Source organism: Telmatherina bonti (genome assembly GCF_933228915.1).
Source record: "Telmatherina bonti genome assembly, chromosome: 17".
Lineage (NCBI taxonomy): Eukaryota > Metazoa > Chordata > Actinopteri > Atheriniformes > Telmatherinidae > Telmatherina > Telmatherina bonti.
In genome coordinates, this window is record NC_136615.1 from 16,476,858 (window position 1) to 16,504,377 (window position 27,520).

At 39.3% G+C, this 27,520-nt stretch overlaps 1 protein-coding gene across 1 annotated transcript in view; it reads right to left on the reverse strand.

Annotated features, from left to right (window-relative positions):
• The window catches only part of ctif (CBP80/20-dependent translation initiation factor), a 50,609-nt gene extending 24,080 nt beyond the window's left edge, over positions 1 to 26,529 (reverse strand). Inside the window, exons 1-7 of the mRNA XM_079257068.1 lie at positions 26,395 to 26,529; positions 16,342 to 16,587; positions 15,724 to 15,795; positions 13,697 to 13,819; positions 13,315 to 13,388; positions 11,999 to 12,103; positions 11,793 to 11,871 (exon numbers count right to left, since the gene is read on the reverse strand). Coding sequence (XP_079113194.1) covers positions 11,793 to 11,871; positions 11,999 to 12,103; positions 13,315 to 13,388; positions 13,697 to 13,819; positions 15,724 to 15,795; positions 16,342 to 16,518 — 630 coding nt within the window. The 5' untranslated portion in view covers positions 16,519 to 16,587; positions 26,395 to 26,529. The remainder of the gene's footprint in view (positions 1 to 11,792; positions 11,872 to 11,998; positions 12,104 to 13,314; positions 13,389 to 13,696; positions 13,820 to 15,723; positions 15,796 to 16,341; positions 16,588 to 26,394) is intronic.
• Positions 26,530 to 27,520: the final 991 nt, after the last annotated feature.

Sequence of the window (27,520 nt, forward strand, 5' to 3'; positions counted from 1 at the left end):
CTCTGTACCAACATGAACAGGTTGTGTTTGACAGCACTTGTGGAATTGACCTATATGTGCTACAAAGAGGGGGGGGGGGGGGGGGGGGGGGGGGGGGGAAATCCAAGGAGCTCGGAGCAGATCCGACAAAGAGGATCATAAATTTACACTACTGTAAAGTCTAGTCTCTTGGAGGCATTTCAAAACAACTCCAGATTCCAACATTTCAACATCTGTCGAGAACAAGCTACTGGAAGGTGTAGCCACTTTGTCTGGATGAAGAGCAGTAATCGCTCTCAGCTAAAAGGAAATCTGAAATCTGTCCAGATGGTTGACAAACAAGTCACGAAAGACCAAAGCACAGGTCTGCGATAGACTGTTAGGTGCTGGAACAGCAAAGCTACTGTCTACATCAAGCAAGATGGACGTTGTGATGGACTGAGAAGCTGCCCTCGAGAACAGGCTGCTGGTCCAAATGGGATATTTCCAAGCTGACCACAGACCTTCTGGGAAAATGTTTTGTAGACAGCTACATCAATGATTGAATTACATTTGCAACAATGACCAAAGGTATGTAAAGGTGGGGCGTTTGAAAAAGCAGACCACCAAGTGTTAGTTATTAGGGGTGGGAAAATAGAATCAAGAAATTGAATTTTAAAATCGATTTTTTTTTTCAAATAAATAAAAAATAGTCCATTCTAAAAAAAATTTTGACATTTTTATTGATCTTTTTACTTGTTTTCTTGGGAATTATAGCAGCAGAATGATGGTCTGGCTACTGTGTTGTTTTTTCCGAACTGAAATGAAGAAAAATGACAAGCAAAAAAAGTTTAGTACATTTTCTTTTGTTTTTAATCTACAAAAATCAGCAATACTGAAAAATGATGAGAATTGCAATTTAAATTGAATCGGCACCCAAAAAATCGGGATCGAATCAAATCGCTACAAATGCATATCGTCATAGCCCTATTAGTTATGTTGGAGCATTACAATCTGAGATTGTGGCTGCTGCCACTAGATGTGGTATATTGCCCAAAACAGAAGGAACAATTACAAGCTGTAGATCAGGAATCTTCAGAATGACCTCAAACCATCACCAAGACATTAAAACTGGTTGTAGAAACAGATAAAGCAAGGTAACGCTAAGTTTTTTAAATGGTGTCACCAGGGCCTGAACTTGGTTATCACAAATATATGGACTGTTTTCTGGTACAAACCTGGCATTTAGGTGAACAATCTTAACTGAACTTCAACAATTCTGGTGACTAGACTAGTAAAAAAATCCCAGCCACTGGTTGACAGTTTCATGTTGAAAGCTGTTTATTCAAGAAAAAAAGATTAAGTTTTATTTTACATCTTTGATTCTGTACCTGGAGTTACAAAGCAGGTGTACGTACCTTTCATCATCTGCACGACACATTCTATCCAAAACTCAAACACATCCAGGCTATAAAAGCTTAACGATACCGAATGCTGAAATAAAACACATTTTCTGTTCTTTCAGGCTGAATTATGTTGAAGGACTACAGGCATATTTTTTAAGATTTAAAAACTGGACAAAATTCATTAAATACCGTTGTTCCAGTTTGGCAACAACAAACAAAATCTCTGACTTAAAGAAAAAATATTCAATAAAATCACCAACACAGAAGCAACATTACCACATTTTTTTTTTCTTTATATGTAAATGAACAAAAGATTGGTTTTATTTGACCAAATTTGACCACTTTGCCCACAGGTGGAAGAAGCATTTGTATCTACGATTGAAAACAGCCTGTTGGATATTGACCCTCACTTATACAGTTCACCTCCTCTGAAAAGGAAATAAGAACTCTGTCATCCATAAAACATCAGCCCTGTCCATCAAAAAGCACACGTTCCATTCACTGAGCATCACTATATGTTGTTACCATGGCTACAAGTGGCTTAGGACTAGCGCTGCTGAGTAAACAGCATGCAGTGACGGACAGTGTTGTGGAAGGGATGATTGCGTAAATGAGCCTGACTATGAGCAGATGTGTCATTCCAGATGTTTCCAAGATATGATATACGAGGAGAGCATCGGCACGGCCAGGGAGTTGTTCAAATCAATTAGCGTTAACATCGATCACTAATCAGGATTGGATGTATGTGTTCTGTAATGACAGTTGCACAATGATGGGAAAAAAAAATTCAGAAAGCCTACAATGTTAAACTTAAACTGATGTATTTTGCAAGAGTGTGATCACAGTCTGTAAACTCAGGGTTTGCTCGATTATAGCATCATTCCATTCCTTCCTTAATATTTTTGCTATTTTAAAAAAGGGAAAAGCAAGAAATAATCAATATGGTGTATAAATGGGCTAATTTTTGTTTCTGTCAGCACAGAAGCTACATAATATGAAGGTATGAATTTTGTGCTGGTGCTGAGGTGCATAAAAGTATGGATTATTTTCCCAATAGCTTACAAGTAAATACTTTTCTGTGTGTTTTATGTTTTTTTGTGGGAAGAGCTACAATCCCTAATGGTATGATGTTATAAATTCTCAAGGACAGTATGAGTATTATACAAACCACACATCATACATACAAAGCACAAACATGGCTTTCTGTCTGCGTAAAGCAGACTACACTGATTTTCTCTTTTCTACACGTACAATGCACATTCAGACACCCAGAAAGCCTGGAATTCAACACGAGTGTCCTAACCTACTTGTCTGCTGAGGCATGGTTGGATTCTGATGCAGATGTAAAAGGCAAATGTCACTAAAAGTGTGTGTAAACACATACTGTATTTTCCATTTGTCACAAGCAGAACAAATTTAATGTTCATATAAAATATTTGCCTAGATTTTTTTCTCCTCAATGACTTCAAATTTGTGTAATGAAAACAGAAAAGATTAAAGAGGCGCAGAGAGAAGAAGAAAGAAACTGTTCCATGTTTAGCTACTGTACTTTTCCTCTAGGATATCATTAGCAATGATTCTGCCTTCAAATGGTAACCAGATGACAGCGAGTACACACACACACACACACACACACACACACACACACACACACACACACACACACACACACACACACACACACACACACACACACACACACACACAGGATACACAGTACACTTTGCTTACAAAACTTTCAATCATTTCTGTTGTTTAGTTTGCATCACAATACATAACGTGAGATAACTAAAACCTGAACAAAGCTTTGGTGTGTATATATGTGTGTGTGTCTACACAAGACATAAATATGAGAGAGAGGAAAAATGATAAATGCACAATTGGTTGAGAGGGAGAGTGCTGTGTGTGTGTCTGTGAACAGGCTATCTGCAGGTAGCCGCTAGTGCTGGGTAGATCAAAGAGAGCCATGAGTCCTGGTCCCCAGCCAGAAAAACCTCTCACCTCGAGGCAGGCAGTGCAAGTGGTGTGGACGTGACGGGGGGGGGGGGGCTGAGTGAAAGCTGGATTGGTGTATGGTACAAAGCTGAGCAAAACAAAGAGATTCTAAATTTGCATTCATTTGTGTGTTTGTTGGAGAGTAAAGATGGTGGCAATAAGCTGTTTTTTTCTAAACATGGTATGCTTGAGGCGCTGCAGGAAGAAGCCGGCAAGACAATTCCCTCCATCTCACCTGCCTTTAGTTTAAAGTGTCCCATCTGGCTGGAATAGATGAGAACATATTTCAGAATATCCAGGCTGAGTTACAGATCCATGAACATCCACCAGAAAGCAAAGCACCACATACAGTCTGTAACCACTAAATGTTGTCAACGCAGAAATGACTGCCTTAGAGCCTCAATCGCCAACTGGAGCAAACACAAGGTTATCACAGGAATCGCTGCGTCCACCCTCCAAAGTCATCCAACATCAGGATGCGTTTGCCAGCGTGAGGTCGTAGTCATCCAAACTCGAGGAGCAACATGACTTGATAAATGTGAAGGATGTGTGGTTGATGCCTTTTTAAATAGATATAAAGTACATTATTAAAGTTACCGATTTAAGGAAAAGATGAGATAATAAAAAATAAAAAAAACAGGAGCATTAAAGTTTGTCAATTTAGAAACAATGAGAAAGACAACTGAATCTGAGTAAAAATTCTTTCTGTGGGATGTTTGTGTCATGTGAATGTGGAAAAAAAAAACCTTCTTGGAGCCTCAGTTGTCAGTGTGTCAACTGTCCACAACTTTTCCAACAGGGGAAAAACTAGACAGTCTGAAGTTTATAATACAGGCTGAGGCATTTATTTTAGTATATGATTGGGTGTGCACCTCTAGAGGAAGGTCACATTCCAGGGATTTTAAAGCAAATGATTAAATAAAACTCACACTTCATTGTGAGAAGCTAATGAGGGTTTCTATCCTTCTTCTTTTTTTTTTTTTTTTTACATCATCTCCACATAACCATGTAGTTTTCAACTGGCTCATCCAACAAATTTAATGTGACGGTCATGGAACTGGCTCAGAAGCTGTTGATCCATTCATATGGACAGTGGTGATCTGTGACAGGGGTACAAGGATCAGGAAAGGAAACAAAAGAAATGAAAATTCACCAGAGTTGAGTTGCAAAGAATAGAAACAGAAACTAAAGAATAAAGAACTTTCTCTGTAATAGTGCAGAAAGTAAAGTGTATGCTTTCCTGCCATTTCTACTGTGTAAAGTTTCTGGTAGGATGCTCAGTTAGTCACTCCATTGTTTCTCTGAGCTTATTTATGTTGCAAGGGCCGTCAGCCAAAAGCAATAAATTTAAAACTGCCCCAGGGGTGGCATTACAGGACAGGTTGTTGAGAGCAGAGGAGAGAGCAAGAGCAGCAAGACTGTAAATGCAAGATAGCCAGCACACAAAATACTGTGAGGGAGTAGAGACGCCTACTCTGATACCACGCCAGGAGAAATAATGCTCCCGTCTGTAACTATAAGATTAGATTTAGCTTTTTTTTTTTTTTTTTTAACTTGCTTGGAAGAATACCGAAGAGATAAAGTGACTAATTTATTAGACAGAGGCATGCATGAGTGTTACTAAATGGGTCTTTAAGGACAAATTAAACCTGGATCTTCTTCAGTCTTTAATAGTTTTTCTTCACAAGTATGATACAAAGCAGATGACACATAAAGCGTTAGACAAGAAGAAGAAATATGACTAAAGCTTTTGTTCATCATTCATAGCGATGACGATAAAACCGGGAAAAGAGCTGCTGCGGCGGTTACTTTTCTAAAAGGTACAACAGGTTTTTCCTTCCTTTTTACCCCCCTCACATTCTGATCCCACAACGGCTCCATCTGCTGTTGCCAGACCACAAGGTCTTTGATGTACTTGTCTATCCGTCTGTGGCCCTGTCTTCAGATCACTTATTAAATGAGACGTAGATGTCGGGACTTCACAGCTTTGTCTCTTATCACAGATCACCCGGTGAACCTGACAGAGGCAGCTCTAAATCTCTTCTGACTGTACTGCTGGCAGGCACCGGCTGCAGACTTAAGTTACATGAAAGGCTTGAAACAGGGATCGTGAAAAAGAGCAAATCCTGTACAAGAGGGAATTTTAAAGACAAACAATTTGAGAAATTCTGAAAGTAAGCTGGATTTCTGACATTGAGAGGTGGATGGGGGATTGGCAGGAAGATCAGAACAGGAGTTCAAACGGTTTCAAATGCTGCTGGAGCTCTTTCTGTTTAACTTTGAAAGAAGAAATGTTCGTGTTTGATCAATTATTGTAAACAAACTTAAATAATCACCAACAATATACTCCAGTACCACGTGCAAATTATAAATATTAACATTTTTCTCTAACAATAACAATTCAAGAATTGAACTTGAGGGTAAATTTCATTTAACACTAGGTTATCCTCATGTGTGTATTTAACAACCTAAGCAACCAGAAGATAACTTCAGTCACCCTTCTACAAAAATGCTCTCTGAAAGATCAATTACTGCTCATGTGGGGACTCAGCAACCTCAGATCTGTATATAATTGATCATTTTTAAAAGATACAATCAGCTCTGGATAAATTGATGCATTTTCATTACCCCCAAAAGCTGCCTTGAATCGCTTTGACTTTGCAGATTTGAAAGCTTGCAAATGATTTCATTCAGTCCACCTGGCCATTTCCTCTGTGAGACACAGAATATGAATGGCATTCCCCTCAGAGATCCTCCAAACACTAAATTGTGACCAACAGAAATTGTTGTGGAGCTCATCTACCTGTGTGTGATTACCACCTCTATCATCACCCTCTTGAAAATGTCTATAATTGCTCTGACAGGGATGGAAGTGAGGATGCAGCTTGTCTGCATCAGACATGTATATCGAGTTCTCAAGTACTTGGTCATGAATATCTCCAAAAGAACAGACTATAAACCATGAAAACATCTCTTGCAGACCTTTTTTAGAATACATGTATTAATGGCTTTTTGCAAACAAAAAATTGCTTCATTCATGAGTGTAAAATCTGATTGTGTTGTAAGAAAAAGTATAAAGTCAATTAAGTGTTGTTCGAGCAGGCAGTAGAATAAATTAAATTTATCAATCACGAAAATAAAGAGCGTGTAGCTAAAAGAAAAGCGTGATTTGCATTACAACTGAATCAGATAAAGATGCAGTTTTTTTTTTCTGTCAAATCGTATTCAATTCGAAACTCATTTTGGGCTGCTGACGCTTCAAATAACCAACAAAACTCTGGAGATCCTTCTGGATTACAATAAGGGCTGCGAGAATAAATATGGTGAAATAATTAAACGAAGAAAATATCATTACTATACGTTCCACTAAAGCATAATTGCAAACTTTGGTGTCCTTTTTCTTGTATATTTGCATAAAAACGTTTAAAAATAGGTCAGAGATGAACTATTATTTAAGACTAATGTGGAACAGGTCACACATTTCCCCAAGGTATCCTGCCTCCATGCATGTAGTCAGGTCTCCAGTGTTTCTCCCTGCTATGATCCCAGAGCACAGTAGTGATTAAGTCAGAATGTGAGTGGTTAATAAATCGCATGAGCCAATAAGCAGCAGAAGCAGGGACAATAGCAGGAAGTGACCAGAGGGAGGGGGCTGCTGGTCATCATGACCCCCTGGATATTGTTCTGCTGCCTACCAATATTTGAAGGATGGAGGGGAGGAGTGAAGGACGGCAAGTAGCGGAGGGAGGCAGCATGTTGATGATAGTCAGAAGAGAAAAGGAAAAAGGAAACAGCAAATAGGAAGAAGCAAAGTCGGACAAGCTATCGGATGGGACAGAAGACACGAAGTAGACAGTATGAGGTGAGCCGGAACAAACATTCACTGTAAATGTGTATGACTTACTACTCTGATTATAACGCAGGTCTCAAATAAATTGACAGCTAAAAGACAGACCCCCCCCCGCCCCCCCCCCCCCTTTAGAGAAAAGAAAAAAAAATCCCACTCCACCCCCAGCAGCCTTTCACAACCAGAGTCCTGCTCCGCAGCACGTACACTTCCAGACAGAGGGGCCAACCAGTCTGCAATGTCTCAGCTCCAGACTCCTGCTTTGTTCCCCTGCAGCCGTTCTTTGTTCACAGACCAGAGACCGGATGTTTCCTCAGTGACCAGTCACTTTCTCCTCCTCTCCCTGGCGTCACTTTACCCCTTGCCTCCTTCTCTGGTGCCCTCCAATTTTCATGACATGATGATTTGTGCTGCTGGCAGCAGGGAAGTAAAACAAGGAGTAGTTTGAAATTTCTTATAATTCTGATATGCCCTTATTAATATCAGATCATATGTATGATCCAACATGATCCACCTTCTTTGCTCTATCCTGACAAATGTAGCTTTTCCATGACTATAAATTGTCTTTATTTTTCATACTATGTCTTTATCTGACAATGTAGCTGCTGCAATCGGTGAAAACACACTTCAAATTGTGTGGAAACAGGAGCATCTGCTCCACTGCACTTGTTAATCCCCAGCTGTCTCATATTATGTGATGTTCCTTTACATGGTAAACCCATCATCCTTCATACATACTCATTTTTTTGCAACATTTTGAGTCAAAACATGTTTTAGATGTTTTTTCATCAAAACAAACGTGGTACATGCTCACAAAAAGGTGTTGATGTTCAGATATGTAAATATTTACTGGCAGAATTTCAGGTACTGGAAGTGTTGAGAACGCCCACATGTATGCACAAACATGCACAAGTTGTTTCTTCACAAAGCGGAGGATCATGCCGACACCAACGTGTTTATGAACCCAACAACAAGAGCTTGATGTGAAGCATCAGCGCTGTGGTGGGTGTCAGGATGGAGGGGATGCTGGAGGGGACAGAAAATTCTCAGTCTTCAGGGGAACGCAAGAAGAAGGAGATTCAGTAAATAAAAACGAAAAGAAAAAAATAGTTGCGCATTTTAAAGACAGAGATAAAGACATGGGCCTCAGGGACTATAAAGACCTTTAGAATAAAATAAATTCTTAAAAAAGCATAACTGAGGGGTAAATTAAGAGCCAATAAGACCTTTTCTAAGACACATTCAAGAAAAACAAAGGAAATTTCATTTTACACACATATATATATATATATATATATATATATATGTATATATATATGTATATATGTAAAGTAATGGTTTTCTGCCTTTTGGTATTTCACTGAAGTAATAATCTTTGGTTGTTACGGTTGTATGGTCCTGACAATGTGACTTTGGACTTTAAAAAATTTACTAACAATTAAAACTTGCAAACATTAAAGATCAAAAGCATTTGTAGTTGCTGCATCTGTCTATACTGTTTCATGAACACGGAGATTGAGACAGTGGACTCTTAAGTAGCAATATTTCACCTAAACAGTAAAGTGGACTGGACCCAAAAAACAAACCCACTGCACAGGAAGGGTCAGAGGATGGTCTATCTTTAGAGGAGACTGTAAACTTTTCGAGTGAAAGGGTTACTGAGGACCTTCAATGACTGTGGTGTGCAGCAGGGGTGTCCTGCTCTGTTTCTCAAGGGCCACAAACCTGTAGGTTTTCCAGGTTTTCCATGTATCCCTGCTCAAACACACCTGACTCAATGTAATCAGTCATTGAACAGAACTTAATAGGCTGTTGGATGCATTTAATGTAAGCCAGATGTGTTGGAACAGGGATAGATCAAAAACCTGCAGGACAGTGGCCCTCAAGGACGGGCTTTGGACACTCCTGCTGTATGGCATGGTCTGCTAGACCGGCAGCATCACAGAAGGGAGAGGAATAAGCTGAACAAAGTAGTCAGGAAAACCATACCCTGTCCTGGACTCAGTGTGGAAGTTGTGTGACAAAAGGGTCCTGGTAAAACTGACAACCATGGTGGACCAAGAGTTCCACTCCCTGCAGGATGCCCTGTCTGCTTCAGCAGCTTGAGTGACATTACTGATCCGTCCTTGCTGTATGCAGGAGAGATACCACAAGTCTTTCCTCTCTGCAGCTGTCAGACTTTACAATGAACACATGTAAACACCTCCTGATCCACAACCAGCAAAGAACCAGTAACTTCTTCAAATTTGTTATAATCAACCTGCCAAGTAATTTTGGCCAAATAATGTAAAATATAATATCATAATATCTGATATTCTGTTAATTACAAACATTCTATATATTCAGCAAAATAATAAACTGCATCCTTTTAGTGCACATGCTTAATTTTTTTTCCAAGCATCTATGCGATACGTGGCACGAATCCACAGATCACATACTTGCTCTCTGACCCTTGGATGCTTCTTTCATTACAACATGACATTGGACATGAAAGGAGTGTTATTGTGTGTGCAGGTTGACATTCCTGAGAGGCCAAAAGAGGTGTAGCGGAGTCTGAGGGCAAAAGGAGGAAGCCTTTGCTCACAGAGCCGCTTGCACACACCCACGCACACATCCACAAATGGGATGTTTTCCTCATCCCAGGGCTATTTGGACGTCAATTCCGGCTTCTGGAAAGAGGAAGTGAATGTTCGCATGAATTGTGGAATGCAGACGTGGATTTTAGATGATTAAGTGTCCCACCGTCCAGCAGTGTGAGGTGATAAAGTTAGAACCGTGTTACTGTTTTTGTTGGGGTATTTTATATTATGACTGGACAAATATTTTTATCCATATTCTCTCCCTACAGACATTCAGCAGAATGTCTGTAGGGAATGTCTGCAGTTCTGGGTTGATATTTTTAAGCACCAATTGAAATAACATCTAACTGTAACAGCTGGTGTGGGTAGATGATGGTTAACACTCAACTTTGAAGCTTCTGGGTATCTCAGACCGCAAAGAAAATTCATTTCTGGAAAGGTTCAAATGACTGCAATATTTGGCATTGTGGTGTTTCATGGAAAATTGAAGCGTGCGTTCCCCAGAGGACTATTCAAGAGCTAAAAAATAACTGAGTATACGGCCTCATTAGAGTGACCTGGCATCGCTGTGCCACGTCGCTGAATGGCAGAGCTCTACAATAAAACTTGCCAAGACATAATACTCATGACATTTCAGCTGGCTGCTAAACAGTGATTGGATGAGGATGGTGTGAGTCACAAACGGCTGAACAATTTCAGGGAAAGAAAAACAGAAAATAGGGCAATCCATCCTGATCTCAGTGTCTCTGACCTTACTGTATCCCAATGCCAACCCATATCCGATCTCAGCAACACCAGACAAGCACAGCTGACCCCGTCTTACTTTTGGCTTGAGCTGAATGAACGGAAACGGCAATCTTGGATCAAGAACTATATAATGAGGGAGCCATCTCAGTAGCTTAACTGGGCCCATCTTGGCTGAGAACCCACGAAGGGCAAAACACATCGCGGCTCAAAGGCCAAGAGGGGAAGGAAAGAGGAAGACACTGTGGCTCAAACACTACGAAAGAGGGAAAACGTTTTGGCTCAGAAAGCAGGGCAGGAAGAAGGGGACTGTAACATAGGTAACCTGAACTGAACATTGTCACCTCCATAAATCAGAATTCACATAAAAAACAAAAGAAAAGAAAAACACAGCTGCTAAATGAATTCACTCAATATATGCCAGACACATCATGCTCAGAAATGGTGTGTGATGAAATCAGGGAAGCTGTTGTTATGCACATTCTTTATACACGATGTGTCAACAGAAAGAACACATATCATCCCATGGCAAATATGCAGCGCCACTAATATTTTAGCCAGTCCCTTACAATCTACATAAGATCACTAAGTGGGTATTCTTGGAAAACAGCTGTTGTACATTTCCTAAATTACTGTTTGTCCACAAACATTGTCCAATATATAAACTGCCTGTATCTTTAGCTGTATTAAAAAGCACATTTGTATACTTATAGGGAAGTGTGGAGTTTTAGAGTGGAGTCCGATTAAGAAGTACTTAAACAGATATTTCTAATCTAGATAGAGTCTCTGCCTCAGAAACCATCTTCATAAATATCATGGACAGTCTTCAAATGTTATGTGTTTATTTTACCACTAGGGGGAGGCGTATCATTTTATATACTCAATGGCTCATTTCAATATCTGACCACTAGATGTCACAAGAGGTTCATTTACAAACAAGTTTCATTTGATTAAATAAATTAGGAAAATATTAATTCTGTGTCACATTAGTTTCTTTAAGAAAAGAAAATTGAAAACCTTTTGCTTTTATCTATTTATGGAAGACTTGAACATACTTGTGAATTTACCACACATCTGTCTCCTGTGGCACTGTCTTTCCTTTACCACTCTTAACTCCCTATTACACCAGCAGGGTCACCCTTCAGAAACTAATAGATTATGCTGCTGTTACTTGGTCAGGAAGTTTTCTGTCTCCTCCTCCACAGTGAAAAACTGCCCAAATAGGCACAGTTACTTTTGTAAAGGAGAAAATTAGTTACTCACAGAGCGAAGATGAGGTAGGAACATTTCTATGTCATTCATGTCTATGCCATCATCATCCACAAACTTAGTTTTGCCCAGTCTGAAAGAGAAGAGTAAGAGATTAGGAAAATCAGTCTAAAACATCAGCAGTATAACTGCTAACACTGAACACAGACTATAAGGAGCAGCAAATCCAAATCATACAGTCATATAAAGATAAATCTTACCCCTCTCTATCAATATGTGGCAGGTGTTTTGGAATTCCTCTAAAATGTTTCCTGTGGAAATGGCTGAAATCCAGCTTCTCTGGCTGCACGTCCCAACCTGCACCTCTATAACAAGGCAAATAAATGTTAGAAAGGTCAGGGCAAATATCGCAAGAGTTCAAGCTGACATTGATAACTGTTAAATATTTATCTTAAGCTGGACTTCATGTGAACTGTGCAAAAGAAAAGTGTGACATTAAAGCATCTCAGTCCTCTTGCTTTAAAACATCTGCACGTTGCCATTACCTTATGTACTCAGCAACTTTCAATAACAATACAACACATGCAAGCCAGATGTGTTTCTCTGCATTTGATGGAGCACAAATATGCAGCATTTGTAGCTTAGATGCTTTATTCAGATCTGTAAAACTGGTTTAATGTCATGGTTTAAGTTATAAAAAGACTAGATATGAACAAGGGTGACTTTTCCTTTCAGCCACCACCCCTAAAAAATGTTTCCACTGGTAATTTGTGCTTTATTTTAATATCAGAATAATTTTCTCATTCTATAATAATATATAATAGTTTTGAAAAGTTGGAAAAGCTTAAATATTCTATGATTTAATGCTGATGTCTTAATATCAATGCAGTTTTCAAGCAGATCCTTCTGTTTTATTTTAATGTGAATTTAAACAGAGCCGAAGGTCAACATGTTTATGATCTCAGGTAAAAAAAACAGGGCAGGGTTTTCACATTAACGTAAAATGTTACTTTATACCCGACATACACATAAATACTAATAGACTTTCATATGTGACAATGTGTCGATCAAAGTATGATGGGGGAAAAAAAAGTAACATTTTCTCCCAAATGTTAAAAAAACAAAGTTAAAAAAAAAAAAAGAGCTTTAATTAGGAAAGCAGAAAACACAAAAAGCAAACTGTGAGCATCTGCATGAGGGGCAGGCCTGCTTACATCAGTCGTTCTGCCAGCTGCATCATCCATTGCATGCTCAGATGTGCCAACGTGGCTGGATATTAGGTCAGTGAAGCAGCTTTACAGATGTTACTATGGTAACCAGTCCTCTCAAATCTTGCCCATTTTTTTTCAATTCTCCCTCTTTTTGCCCTTCTTCTAAAGTTTCACCACTAACTGTAAACTGGATCAGCTGACAAAGTCAGGTTGAGAGGAGAGTGTGTTATAAAGTAAGAAAAGCAGACTAAAGCTGAGACTGTGTCCACACTGGTCATGTGACCCTCTCAAAACTATGTTTGGAATCCAAAGCCAGTAGACAGCACAACACAACACCTGGTCATGTGAGATAGTAAGGTACACACCCATGGGAGTCCACTGTGTTGGCAGCCCATATGTCTGTCCCCAGGATATCAAAGGAGCCATCCCTGTTTCCGTTCTGGACAGAATAAAGAAAAAAGCAACGTGTACATTTATTTTCAGGTAAAAACTACAAGGCAACATTCCACCAACTCCATACTCGACCTCCAGTCTTGTTAAAGCCAAGACGCAAATGCCAAAACGCTTAGTTTGAAACGCACGTGTTCTTAAACGGTCTTAAAAGAAAAAAAGAAAAAAAGGCAGATTGGATTTTTTTTCTCCCTTTTGTTTTAGATAAAACTTGTAAGTAAACAACAGAGGGTTCTCTAGTACGTTAAAAAAAAACCAAAAAAAAAAAAAACCAGACAAACTCGAACAGTCATGTACCTTAGCAGAACCTTTGAACTGGTTGTTTCGGCCCCTGCTGCCAGAGCGGGAACCAGATCCAGGTCTGGATCCAGAGCTGGGCCTGGAACCTGTGCTGCCATTACTGCTGTGTTCCCACTCATCCTGTTTACAATAGAAAAGAGAAGAAACAAAACGACTCAAAAGGTTTTTTGAAATTATAGACGTTTGAATAAGACAGGAGAACCAATGGCTACATAGTGGTTAGCACTGCAGCTTCACACCAAGAAGGTCACTGGTATGAGTGGGAGGTTTGAACAGTGGCCTTCCTGTGTGGAGTTTTTCCATGTTCTCCCCGTGTATGCGTGGGTTCTCTCCGGTACTCCAGCTTCCTTCCACCCACAAAGCATGCGTGTTAGGTTAATTGCAATCGTTAATTGATCACTTCTCACATGAAAGTCACTCTGGATCAAAGCACCTGCCGAATGACTGTAGAGTAGAGTAGAGTAGAATAGAATAGAATAGAATAGAATAGAATAGAATAGAATAGAATAGAATAGAAAGCTGGCAGCAGCTAGGCCTAATGTCCTCAGGCTGACAGCAATGATCTCACTGAGCTCTGTGAACAGACAACACTCGTCTCTTTAGCCAGATAAAACCTGTTTTTGTTACTAAAGGTTCCAGCAATTCTTTCTACTTTTTTACGTTTTGTTCTGTGTCTATTTACTATAGAGTTGAAACGGGATATACAAACAAAGCGCGTTTGGAAAGGGTTAAAAACTCAACTGATCCTGCTCATTGCTGGCTCAACACATGTTCAACAACATATGTTTAACTGTGCAGCACTGTGGTTGTAACAACTCCTGTTTTAGACAGGTTAGTTTGTGAAGTTGAATGTCAAAAATAAATTCAACATGGAAAAAACATTGATCACTGGCACTCCAGTTTGTGTTGCAAAATCTGAAATAACACAGGATAATTAATTATATTACTAACTTATCCCAAATTACTGCAAACTGCACATTGAAAATCCAGCAAAGGAACAAATCCTGATATTAAGCTGCTTAATTCATGGATAATTCATTTGGTATTATTCAGTTACTGCTTGAACAACCCAGTATCCCATGATAGTCATTAGGATCATCGTTCTCTTCACTGCTGCAGCTGTGCGCAAGCTGATGCTGTGAACTGCCCAAGGGGTGGTGTTATCACTCTCTTCTTATCATACGCTTTAACAGCTGATGGGAGACAGTAAGACTAACCTGAACATACAGAACGGAAAGTAGCAAAACCTGATACTTAATGCACTGTGACACTCCAGCGACCAGAATGTCTGAGAAAGAGGCGGTCAGCGTGGAGGTGGAAGCAGAACCAATGTTGAAGAGGTGGGTACAACTTTAATATTTTATTGTCTTTTACACAGCTGGTACAGATTTTTAAAAGCTTGTTTAAAATTTATACTTCTCACTGATATTATTCTGTGCTACAGTTAAAATTACACAGCAGATTTAAATGCTGTCCCTGCTTATAGATTGGTTTTGGGTTTTTTTTGTTTCACATTTTCAAAAAAGATAATGACATAACAAAATTAAATGTAGGAATAATGAAGGGTTAAACAAAAACTGGCCCTGAATGGGTGAAAAAAAAACCATATTTTCTCCCTTCAACACATGGAATTCAAATTGCTACCGATATTATAACTAGCACAATTTACATATTAGATATTTGCATATTTATAGCAGTTTTGTGCTTCTTGTTGTTGAGTGCAACAATAAAAAGAAAGAGATGTGGTCATTTGTTTATGATATAATTAGCTTAAACACTTGCTAATAATTGTGATGATTTTGAGTCTAAACATATGCAATTCCCAGAAGACATATCTATAATAAAGACAATACAGTTCATGTTACAGTTCAGCTGATGCCTGCCTCTAATGACCTGGAAGCTTCACAGGAAAACCAGACTTTATCTCTGACTATATGTGTGGATTGTGGCTGTGGATTTTTATCAAAATCATTTAAATAAAAGTTATGACAGAAGAACCATGTCATGCAGGTAATCATACTTACAGGTTTAGAGGAACCTCTTCCTCGTGATGACGTCCAGCTACCATCTCTCTTGTCGATGCAGTCATCTGTCCACTGGAGGAGAGAAACAAGGATCCTCAGTCATTTATGAAGGTTGTGGGGGTTTTTTTGGCCATAAAATATGTCTGAGAAGTCATCTCATGGATTCTGGTACATCTATTTTAAAAGGTAAACAGAATGCATCCTTATAACATCTTTGTCATATTGCTGACCACTCGGTGACTCAACATAAAAGCATTCATCTGTTCTTGGTCAAAAAAATTCTTATTTTACACATTTAGCATGTTTTGTCTTCCTTTCTGGTCAATAGATGTCCAGGCAAACTAATATAAATGGACAGAGACAAATCTAGCCACACCTCACCATATGGTGTAAGTTTCCAAAGCAGCAAACAGCAAAGCTACATCCTGCTGTAGTGACAGTAAATGCATCTCCACCTTTGTCTCTGTTGATATAAAAATGCAAACACACTACAAATACCGGTTGCTGTTCTGATGCAGGCTTTAACTTTCTGGTGTGCTTCAGTAAACACCACCAAGGTCAGTAACCAAGTCTGCGGACAGATATGGGAGAAACAAATACAACTAAATTTGCTCCAACCTGTGGAACCTTGCCACCATTGTCCAGGTCCAAGTCTCCATCTGCCTTGTCTCCCAGAATCCCCTGCACCTGGTACTCGAGCACATAGCTGTCGATGAAACGCTCCAACTCTTCTATCTCCTGTGAGCGTGTGCTTCCTGCCTCCGACGATGCAGATGCCACCGAAGAGTTCTCCATGGCAACCGCTGTCGTGGTGGATGAAGGGGGGGGGGGGGAGGAGGAGGAGGGGGGGGGAAGGAGAGTGACCTGTGGAGACACAAGAATAAACATGGAGAGAGAAGAAATGGTGAAAAAGCTTCCACGTTATGACCTGATAAGACACCATGTTTACATAAGCCCCCACCATCATCAAGACCATGACATAACAGAAAGTAGATTATATTCTACTTTCATTTCGCTTCGCAACAAAGAAGTCGTGCAATTAGCGGTCTCACGGTCCACTACAGGCAAAACGGTGAATCCACTATCTGAGCATGCAACTGGCAGATTAACTAAAATTGAAAATAATCTCTGGCTGCAACAAAAGTTCCTTTTCTCACCTTGGTCTCCTTTAAGTTCACAACATTCCAGGAAAGCACATGTCCCAGTGTCAGCAAACATCCACATATGCATCACCTGCTTCCAACTAACTGTCTACAGTAAGTCTGTCCAGGTTAAGGTTTTCACTGTAAATCCGATCCATCTTTGGAAAAACCTCTTTCTCATCCTTTCAAATTTCTCTGCCCAAAACATGCATTGATGCTACCCTTTACACACTTCTCCGTGCCTCCATTTCTGTGTATTTCTAGCTCTACCTTGCTGTCTCTCTTCTCTGTCAGTGTTGTGTGTGATCACCTGACCCCTGGCCAACAGGGAAGCAGCTTCCCGCCTGCCTGTCTATTACAACTAAGCTCCTTTACGTCATGGCTTGATCACCAGCCATGCAAAGAGGATTTATGGCTGGAGCACTGAGAATGGTATCTGCTGAGCCCTGGGGACTCGCTGGGGAGCCCTGTGCATTTCCAGCCAACAAATCAGCCGCACGAGCTCTAAAACCTTTGTTTTGACTGCAAACTGCAGGACGGCCCCCATACATCCTCAAAACTGTATGCTTTTCTTTTCAGCAAGTTGGGTTGTACTAACTGCTGCACAGTGTGATATCTTATCAAACAGCAGCTTGTAAAAAGTAAAAACATACAGTTCATACATTGTTTTACCAACTGAGCGAACAAAATTAATAGCTTTATAATTGATTTAAAGACAAGAAACACTGATAAATGTGTGTTACAATCAGTTAACAAGTCAGAGAGGGAAACACTCCATCAGTGGATCAGACCTGAGGTTGAGTCACAGCACAGAAGCAGTGTGAGCGAGACGAGTCTGTAACCTGAACCCATCTTCTCCTCAAGGTCATCTCAGCACCTCAGATTCGTTCTACTCATTTTGTTGTTGCTTAAGATTGAGTAATGCTTTAATCTCTTCACATTGTACACCAGGTTAGCATGTCCTACAGCTGTCTCACCTGGTGTCACAAGGATTATAATCCATAAAATAATCCATCTATGTCAATAGTACACCGTAATCCATCCACATATTAACACAGAGGCTATGATTAGCCTGGTGATTTGCAGCAGCAGTAGAAGGTTACGGAGGCCTCACAGAAAATGCTTTTAGGATTATTTTTAATCCTGAAGGCGTTTTGAAGGACTTAATAACCCATCAAACTAATATTTCTATGTTTTTGGAAACTTGCAATAATATGGAGTCACAAAGAGGGATAAACTCGCTGTTTCATATAGCAGATAACCATAGTTCCAGATGTGAAGTCTGCAACATACTTTGTTTATATGAGGCTTGAAACACAAAAAAAATATCTCTCAACACAACATCTTAACTTTAAGTCTTTTGTCATGCATTTGATGCTGTTCTCATCAGACTGCTTCCAAGCTCAGCAGCACGTTCAATCACGATGGGGCTATATCCTACAAAATGATATGCCATGCCAGGGTGCAGCCAGCTTGGCTTGCTGATTAGCTCTCAGTCAACAATAGCATCTCACTCTTGTTGCACAGTGAAAGAAAATAATGACCAAAGATGGAGAATTTCCAGTCTATTGCAATATTTGCATCATGTTTGGACACTCATTGAACAAGTATTTTGATACTGATAGGCTACAATAACAATAACAATGACAGAACAATTCCATAATGCATATGTATTGACAAGGTCGTGAGAATAAAATCTGAAGTCCAATCTGAATAGGAAAGATCAAAATAATTCATGAGGACATGTAAAAAACAAACATACATCACCTACGATTTACCTTGTCTTTCTCTGCAAGTTTAAGTTTTAACTTATTCCTGTTACAGTCATGATCCTGATCATTTCAGTGGCTGTCTTATATAAGCTGAGTAAGGATGGACTCTAGCATTGGAGTCGCCCATCTGAAGTCAGTTTAAAAAGACAGATAAACTGAGGAAGCTGCTCAGAGGAGCCTTGATGACTAAGAATCTTTATCAACAAACTCACTTAACTCAGCATAAAAATGCCCTTCACAATTAGATAAGTAACTGCTGAAGAACTACTATAATTGTAAAGTTAAGGGTGCTACTTCATAGCAATTCCAACATTGATTGAATGAATATTAGTTGTCCTAAATTAAACATTTGGTTGAAGGATGAATATTGGGAGTGGCTGTGTCCCTGTTAGTTGTAGCCAGGCACGCCAAACTGGAGTGCTCTATATATTCAATACAGAGCAGCTCAGTCCGGACTCCCTCTCCATCATGGAGATTTGCATCGGCCTTAAACAAACCGACCACTCTGATTAGTTGATCTGAGGAGACTCTTGCCTCTTGCCTTGCGTCACCACATATTCTTCAAAACATTCAAGATGGCACATGGACGTAGCGGGAGTTCGTTTTGTTTCGACCATCAGGTTCAAAAAGCAACACAGAGTTGCCAATAACGCCATGTAGCCTCAGGTTTTTACCGCAAAAATAACACAGGTCATTTATGTCTTCTGTACTGCAAGCCGTTTTTATTTTCTTCTGTTGAACTCGCTCTACTAACAATTTCCAGAAATTGTAGGCTGCCGCTTTACTGATGTCACGTCCGCCATTTTTCTGATTGGTTTACACCACCACCTTGTTTATCCCGTCCTAGAAATCCGCTGATGCGAGTGAGTCCCCAGCGTCTACACTGGTACAGCGAGAGAGTCTGGCTTCCCAGGCTGAGTTAGTTGTCCTACTGTTCTCATTGAAACATAGTACAGAGTTGCTGCCTGGAGGGAAACAGCTGCCAATAAGTTATTGATCCTTCTTTAAAGTTCCATTAATACAAAAGGCATTCAGTTTTCTATCTTTTCGCCCAGTTATTTGTACATTCTATTAACTGGGCCTTTATGTGCTTACTGTAGAGGCCCAACAAATCACTACGTCTGTTCAAACAACTTAAAGTAAACAATAGTTCTGTAATGATCATGGAACTGAACCTTCGTCTGTGAAACAGGATTAAAAGTCCAATCAATCCTGCAGTGTTTCAGAGCAAATCACTTCAAATCTGCAGCAATCTGATAAGTTCTTATAAAATCCCTTTAGGCTCTTATAAATGGTTTTAAGCTGTCTGGTGGCTACTTTTGCTTTTGGGGAAGATGGAAGTGCATTTACTCTACATTTCTGAAATGAATCAAAACTTTTAACGAATGTGTCTCACCAGAGTCAAGAAAATATGGAGCTGCATCATATTGTAGTGGTCTGGTTGATCTGATTTCTATGAGAACTTTGACCAAATTCTTCCACATTTTCCCCATAAATTATTTATCCCATTCAAATCCATCTATTGTCCCACGTGTGTAAGTTTTGGTTGTCTTTACCCACAATGCGGGTGCAGTGAATGCGTGAATGTGCACCGAGTAAATTAACAGCCATGTAATCAATGTTCTTCTAATGTGGGAGAAACACGTTTCCATTCTGAAACCAGTTTGATCTTTGCCAACAAGTAAAAGTATCACTGTATTCATCATCAGCGCTGTGCTCAGGATAGAGAACATGAAAGCAGGAATATGGTTTGACCAAAACACAGAGAAGTCTTTTGTATTATGTATACAGGACATGGGAAACAAGAACAAAGCAGGACTGTAGGCTGGAGGCACATGCAGCCTTTATCTAAAGACAAAAAGTGACTCTGCAAGGTCAGGAACGCAAATAGCAACTTGAGGGATCTCAGATTTACTTAACATTCATCTCATCTCCCTGATGTACACACTTTAAGATAATAATATCGGCTCTTGGATTACACATGATCATCATATTTCCGTAATAATCTCTTAGCCAAACAAAGGATGTTTTGAATTTAAAGCCGTTCTAAGTATGTTTACAAATAGAAACATACTTGAGACAGCTTTTCATCTGTTAGCAAAAAACAACGCAAATCACAAACTATACTCAAACAGTTTAACTGCATTATTGATAATCAATGTGCCAACTCTAAATATCCTCTTTTGCATTTATTCATATATTCTTACGCTGAATGAGTCAAAAGGTCAAAAACAACCAAAAGCTGAATATTCACTATATGAATGCTGATAATTCTGAAAGTTTTTCTGTGGACTGATAGTTGCTTTTGTTTTTTTTTTTGTTTTCTTTAAAAAAAAAAAAAAAAGCTGCACTAAAAACCAAATAAATTAATCAGAAAGACAGAGCTAACATCTGCCAATGCAGTCTGTTGCTATGGTGATGGCATTGCCATACGTACTGCCTATGGTTTGATGAGTTTGTGTCATAGTAGTGTGGTACCTGCCGTCCTCATCGCTTTCTCTCAAAACTACAAATATTTCAGTCTCTTCTGCCACAACATCCTGACTCCTCCCCTGCTCCTTCCTGATTCCGCCCTTTTACTGTCCCGCCTTTTGCTCTTCCAGCTGTTTCAACAAAGAGCTGCTTGCCATCCTGTGTCAGCCACACTTTTAGCCTCACAGCGTCTGTGTTGCATAAGGACTTGCAGGATTCCCCATAAGCAAATGCTTTTTAGCCGCTACAGAAATATGTTGGGCAAGAAACATAATTTAATCTAAACTGTCTTTATGCATGCTCTTTTAACTTCATGTTTTCTAGTTAATCAGTGAAATATTATTAAATAAATTACATCATTTTTCTTCTGTACAGTACATCTAATTTTCTGATACATCATTTGCATGAAATTCTTCATTTAATAAGTTTATTATGTTTTAGAGGTGCAAATGGCCCGCTTTGCTTTCTTTAAAATATCTTTTTAATGTATTGCTGTTTCCAAATATGTATTTTATCTATATTGATACAAAAGACCATTTCTAAGCTTGATAATGATGCACTTTAGCCCCGTTTTCTCCAAGGTGATTGGCTCAGCATAGAAGCATCTGGTGCAGTTTGGTTGGGCAAACCCTGATGTGTTATATTTCCATAGCTAATTTTACCCTTACCTGGTTGGTGGGGTAAAAGGCAAAGCCTGATAGCAACAGTTGCTATGTATAAGCATAATGCCGTATCAGTGTCACGGCTTCCTCGAATTATAATATAGCGGAGCGATACAGAAACAAACAAGATTGGTGAACATCCAGCAGATTATGGTGTTCCTTCTTGATATGTGGCTTTAAACCACCAAAAAATCTGGGGTACATCTGAACACAGTGCCGACCAAACAATGGATTTAAGCGTGTCAACTCCACCCTTTAAAGTCTGACCGATATAGGATAGCTCAGATCAGATATTCTGCCACCAGTCCTAGTTTATGTCTTTGGAAATGCAAAAAAAGTGACTTTTAATGTAGGAAGTGACATTAGACAGGATTAGGTTTGGTTTAAGCCACTGAGTAAATCAAAGAGCAAAATTCAGACATCTACAAGTCACACACAGCTTTGTCAGTGCAGTTCTATAATAGGTCACCAACCCTGAACACATCCTAGCCAAAGCCTTTCTGGATGCGCCACTAACTGTGTGCAGCGAGATTTGGGGATATCTCACTGATGCTACAGTGCAGCCCAGCCCAAGGCCAGCAGCACTGTGAAATGCAACATAGCCGGTGATGCAGTCAACCATGTAGAAGACCGCCTCAGGCTCAGCTCCATTCAGACAGATGCTAAACTGGCCAGACATCCACAGCATGGCACCAGACAACACACTGCTTCTTTGTCTCAGAAACAGGGACATGGAAACCCATCATTTTGCATCACCCCTGTACGATTAATTTATTAGCACAATCAGATCACAATCAGCTACAGTCAGGTATTTTATCACTATATTGTTGCCTTGTCAGTTAGCGTACACATGCATGGCTGGACCAATAAAAACAAAATTAAACAAATCAAATTTCAAACAATCTTTATGTGTTTATAACTGCAGATTTTTCTGACAGATTTAAGATGTAAGTTGAGCAGGTTTACATTCAATTCAATTCAGCTTTATTTGTATAACACCACTTCACAGACCTGCCAGACCTGATGAATTAGATGTTTAACAGAAGCAAAAATGACACCATGTAATGGATTTTTGTTTCAATTTCTTTTTTTTTATCTGTTGAAGTTATGTGCTCCTCTTTTTTTTTATGGACATTGAACAGAAACATAATTCTGAACACAGCGTAATCCATCTGTGGTTTAATTCATTTGATATCAGCAAACAAGCAACAGAAAGAACCACAATCCTTATAACCACAGCAGAACAGAACATATGACCTGGTCATCCCAGTGGGAGTCTGAGTCAATGTTCTCACCCCATGCAGCGAGAGCTGATAATTCACCTAATCTGGTCGTCTACTGACTGCCTAGCTTAACTAACTCAAAACACTAAAAATAATTTGAAGTAGTACTTAGTTACTATTTCTGCTTGTTTCTGAACAACTCAAGCAGAAATTTAATGCTGTTTGCAGCCAACTCTCGGGCAGGATATCTGCATATGGCCACTATATCAAAGGAAGAAGAAACTTCCCAGAGGACTGAGCAACAGATGACAATATTCTGAACACCTGCATTTCGAAAAACACAACTACTGCAGATAGAAACTGATGACTGACACAACAAAACTGAAAAATATGCATTTATATAGCCAACAATACAAATTAGCTTCACAAGAGTGTGGTGTAGATGCAGTCTCCCATTTATGGTAAAAAGCTGTTATCACAAAATATACAAATGTGTACAGCGTTAGCTGACTGACCTGGATGCAGAGTAACAGACCAGTAAGAGATAGGCTACAAAATGCCACACGGGAGGTCAAGGGGATGTGTGGATATGTGTGTACATTTATAACAATAGTCCCATTGTCTCCCTTTGTTTCTAAAATGACCTAATACAAGAGGATTGGGCATGTGCAGAACTGTGGAGCTGCTGAGACTGTCCCACAATTACACTTTGTTCTGATCCATGCACACAGTAATGGCAAACAATTAGGGTGTGTAAAGCTGCTCACTGGCTTCCCAAAAGGTATGGAAGTGAAACAGCAGAAAGACCTCAAACCTGAACAAAAAGGGAAAGAGGGACAACAAAGGTGAACCTGCAGCATAGCTGTGACTATCACTGATCAGCGCTGACCACAGGACATGATGACAAAACAAGCAGCAGCATGCTAAAAGCCTAGTGAAGTAAACTCTACAATTATAAAATTAACCAAAAAATTCCTGCTTTACGTAAAGGCCTCACGTCTCAGCTGTAAGCCACCTCCTGATCCCTCTCCTCTTATGCAGCTGCTGTGTGTTTTTCTGAATCATCATCCATGTAATCTCTCCTCATTTCTCTTTTCCCACTCACTCGTCCATGCAGCTCTTGCGACGTAACGAGCAGCCGTTCCTACTGATGATCTCTGCTACGCAGTGTGACTCAGTGTGTTCCAGTTTTCTGCAGACTACTCCTACTCTCTCCGTCTTGAGCTGTCTCCCCCAGAACATTCCTCAGAACACCGCATGCATACAACCAGCTGTGATTTACAACCTTCAATGCTACCTGTTGTTGCTGCTACTGATACACAGGGAGTTGTGTACCTGCAGCAACAACAGCAGTTTCATGTGCTGGGACTGCAGATCACAGGGGTGATGACAATGCACTGACACTAGCTAAAAGGTCTAAATGAGGCTCCAGTTCAGGTCAAATTTACATATCAGCAAAACTTTTTACTGAGAGTAATCTATGCAGCTGACATGTACTTACAAAGACTGCTTGGAATGCAATATTTTACCTGAGGATAGAAGCACATGCTGAGCATCTCCAGCCTACAAGAATTTAGAGTTATGTAGCACATGTAAGACATTTGCCCTACCCCGAATTATTAGGGATGTTATTGCTAAGATTCACTCATAAACCCAACATTTTCTGCAACTGTAGACCAAAGGTTAAGCATACACAAAAATACATTAGTCGCTGAATTTAAAAGAAAGAAAATAACCACTAATGCCAAGAATCTGCAGGCTCATGATGGAGGGCCATGACTGCATTAAGTGCTTGACACCGATTCACAGATGATGCAAGTTCAGTTAAGCTACACAGCTATCATGTTAGCAAATCCAGCAAAAAAAAAAAAAAAAAAAAGGGAAAAGGTTACTACAAAATCCATATGTAAATGCTCTCCAACTTGTGACTTCTGTATTGCTCTTTTTGATTTTTAACTTTATTGTTGTGTATATAACTTTGAAACCTTGCTATTGAAATCTACTTACTGCACTGGCTGAACCGGACTTGCTGCTAGGAAAACGGCACACATCTGCAGTTCAGTTACCACAGTTATCAAATGTCAGGCAAAACTGTGAAGTTGTTGCACCTTACATTTAGCTAGAGTTGGTTACCTTGGTGGAGTAAACAATAATAAAAAAAAAAAAATCTGCACCCAGACAAGCATCACAGTAACATGAGCCAGAAAAAAACACCTTTCACTGAAAAGATTAGCTAACATTTTTCAGCTCGCCAATAAAAATGTTGTCAAACATAAATTAAAAAATCTGTGACAAATCCTGACTTGTTTTAAGTTAAGAGTGATCACTGTCTTGTGACTTGTAACCACATGCAAACGCTCTTTTATCTCACTGAAGTTACCCTGATCCAATCAAGTCCCCAACCAGCAATTATCTTAGGAATGTTATGAGCTAACTTGAAAGTAGCCTAGTCAGGTCTTCAAAGATCATATTCAGTAGGACAAGTTTATTCCCAAATAATGTATGATTAATGACAGATAAGTTTAATGAGCAAGTTAATTTCAATAATACATGCCACATCATAACATGTCATGCTTTGGTGTTATTATGCAAGCAAGTTACTAAATCAGATTAACTGCTTCAGCTCTTCCAGGTTTAAAAGGTTTTATCAAATGCTGGTAAAGATATAGGCCACATAAATGCAAGAAAGGACCCTGATCTCCCGGTGTCCAACTATAGCAGCAGCTGTGATCCACTCTTTGTTGTGAGGGTCAGCAGCTGAGACACATTGCTCACAGGCAGCTAGCTCAGCTACCTTGCAGGGCAGTCTGACATCTAACATTTCAAGAGCTGTCTTATCATTCCTGTTCTGCCAGTTGCAATATGAAGTTTCTGAAACCAGAGTTTTAAATTATTTTGATGGATCCATGTTTGCATCAGCTACAGGTTTCTCTATTTTGCAAATATAACCACGCCCCATGCTGCACGGGGTGCTAACGCTGTGTGAGCCCGTTAGCCAAGTAGTGCATCCTCACAGGACATTAATGATCAAAATCTTCTGCACCAGTGTGTCCCCTGTCAAGGTAACAAAAGCCACATCTGGAGACGCCTCCACGCCCTGGAGTGTCTGCCCGCCTATCGCCGGTAACAATGGTGACGCAAGCTTTGCGGCTAACCAGCTTGCTAACATTAGCGATTAAGTACAACTGTAAACAACAAGCCTCACATCACGGATTAAAACAACTCTCTGTCATCAGAGAAACATCCAAATGTCCGCCAGTATCTGTAAAATCATATCTGCTCTCATATTGATACCGTTCACGGTAAATGCAGCGCTTCTTATAAAACTGTTAACTGGTTAAATCGGTTAACTCCAACTAAAAGACGTTTTGAACAGGCTTAAAATGGGATAAATCCTCACCCAAAGTGAGATTCTGACTCCTGGAGAACCCGGGATCACCCCCTGAGATCAAATCCGCCGCGTCATGTGTGTGCTTGACAAAAAAACAAAAAGAAGGGAAAAAAGAGGATTAGCTATCTTGTGGTAACTCCGACGTCCCACACTGAGGAAAACCAGAATGCAGGAATGTGACGTGCAGTCCGGTCTGTTGGCCGCGTCGACACGTGCATCTACATGTGGAGCACTATGGGAAGTGGAGTTCTGGTAAACTACTCCACATAAACAAATAAATACATAAATAAATAAACAAACAATAAATAAACAAACGTTACCATTATATATATATATATATATATATACACATATATATATATATATATATATATATATATATATATATATATATATATATATATATATATATATATATATATATATATATATATATGTATAAACTGAAAAAAAAATTACATCAAGTCAAATGAAATCAAACAATATTTGTAAAACGCTTTTAATGCTTTTAATGCCAGAGGCAACACAACGTTCTTTACAAGATAAAACCAAGTCATGTATATTAAAATAAAGTCAGCATTGCCACACCAAAATAGATAAAATAGCCATTTAAAAACACTCATTTCATACTGTCTTCACACAGTCACACGCACACAGCACAAATCTGCACTAACAAGACTCTTTACGTATGTCTCTTAATTGAGTATAGATAAAAATAACTAGACTAAAATAAAATAAAATAATATGCATCTGATTATCCAGTCATAAAGCTGCTTATTCTCTTTTTTTTTTTATCTGAACAGACTGTATTTGATCTCCCTTTTTTAAATATACAAATACATTGTCAATGTGGTAATATCATTTGATCGAGCAAACCTGGTGGTAGTTTATAATATGACTAATTGAAATGAATGAATAAATGGTGAAACTGAAATTTCACCATTTATTCTTTCTAATCAACCTATTTGCTGACATATTTGACCCTTTTTTTTTCTTTGCAGCTGATCACACTGGCAACAAGTGTTTTTCTTCTTATGGTGAACTTGAGGTTGATCTACATTTGCACCTATAACTAAAATAACAGAGATAACTATTTGGACATGACTTTATTTACTTCCCCAAATAATCTGTCCAT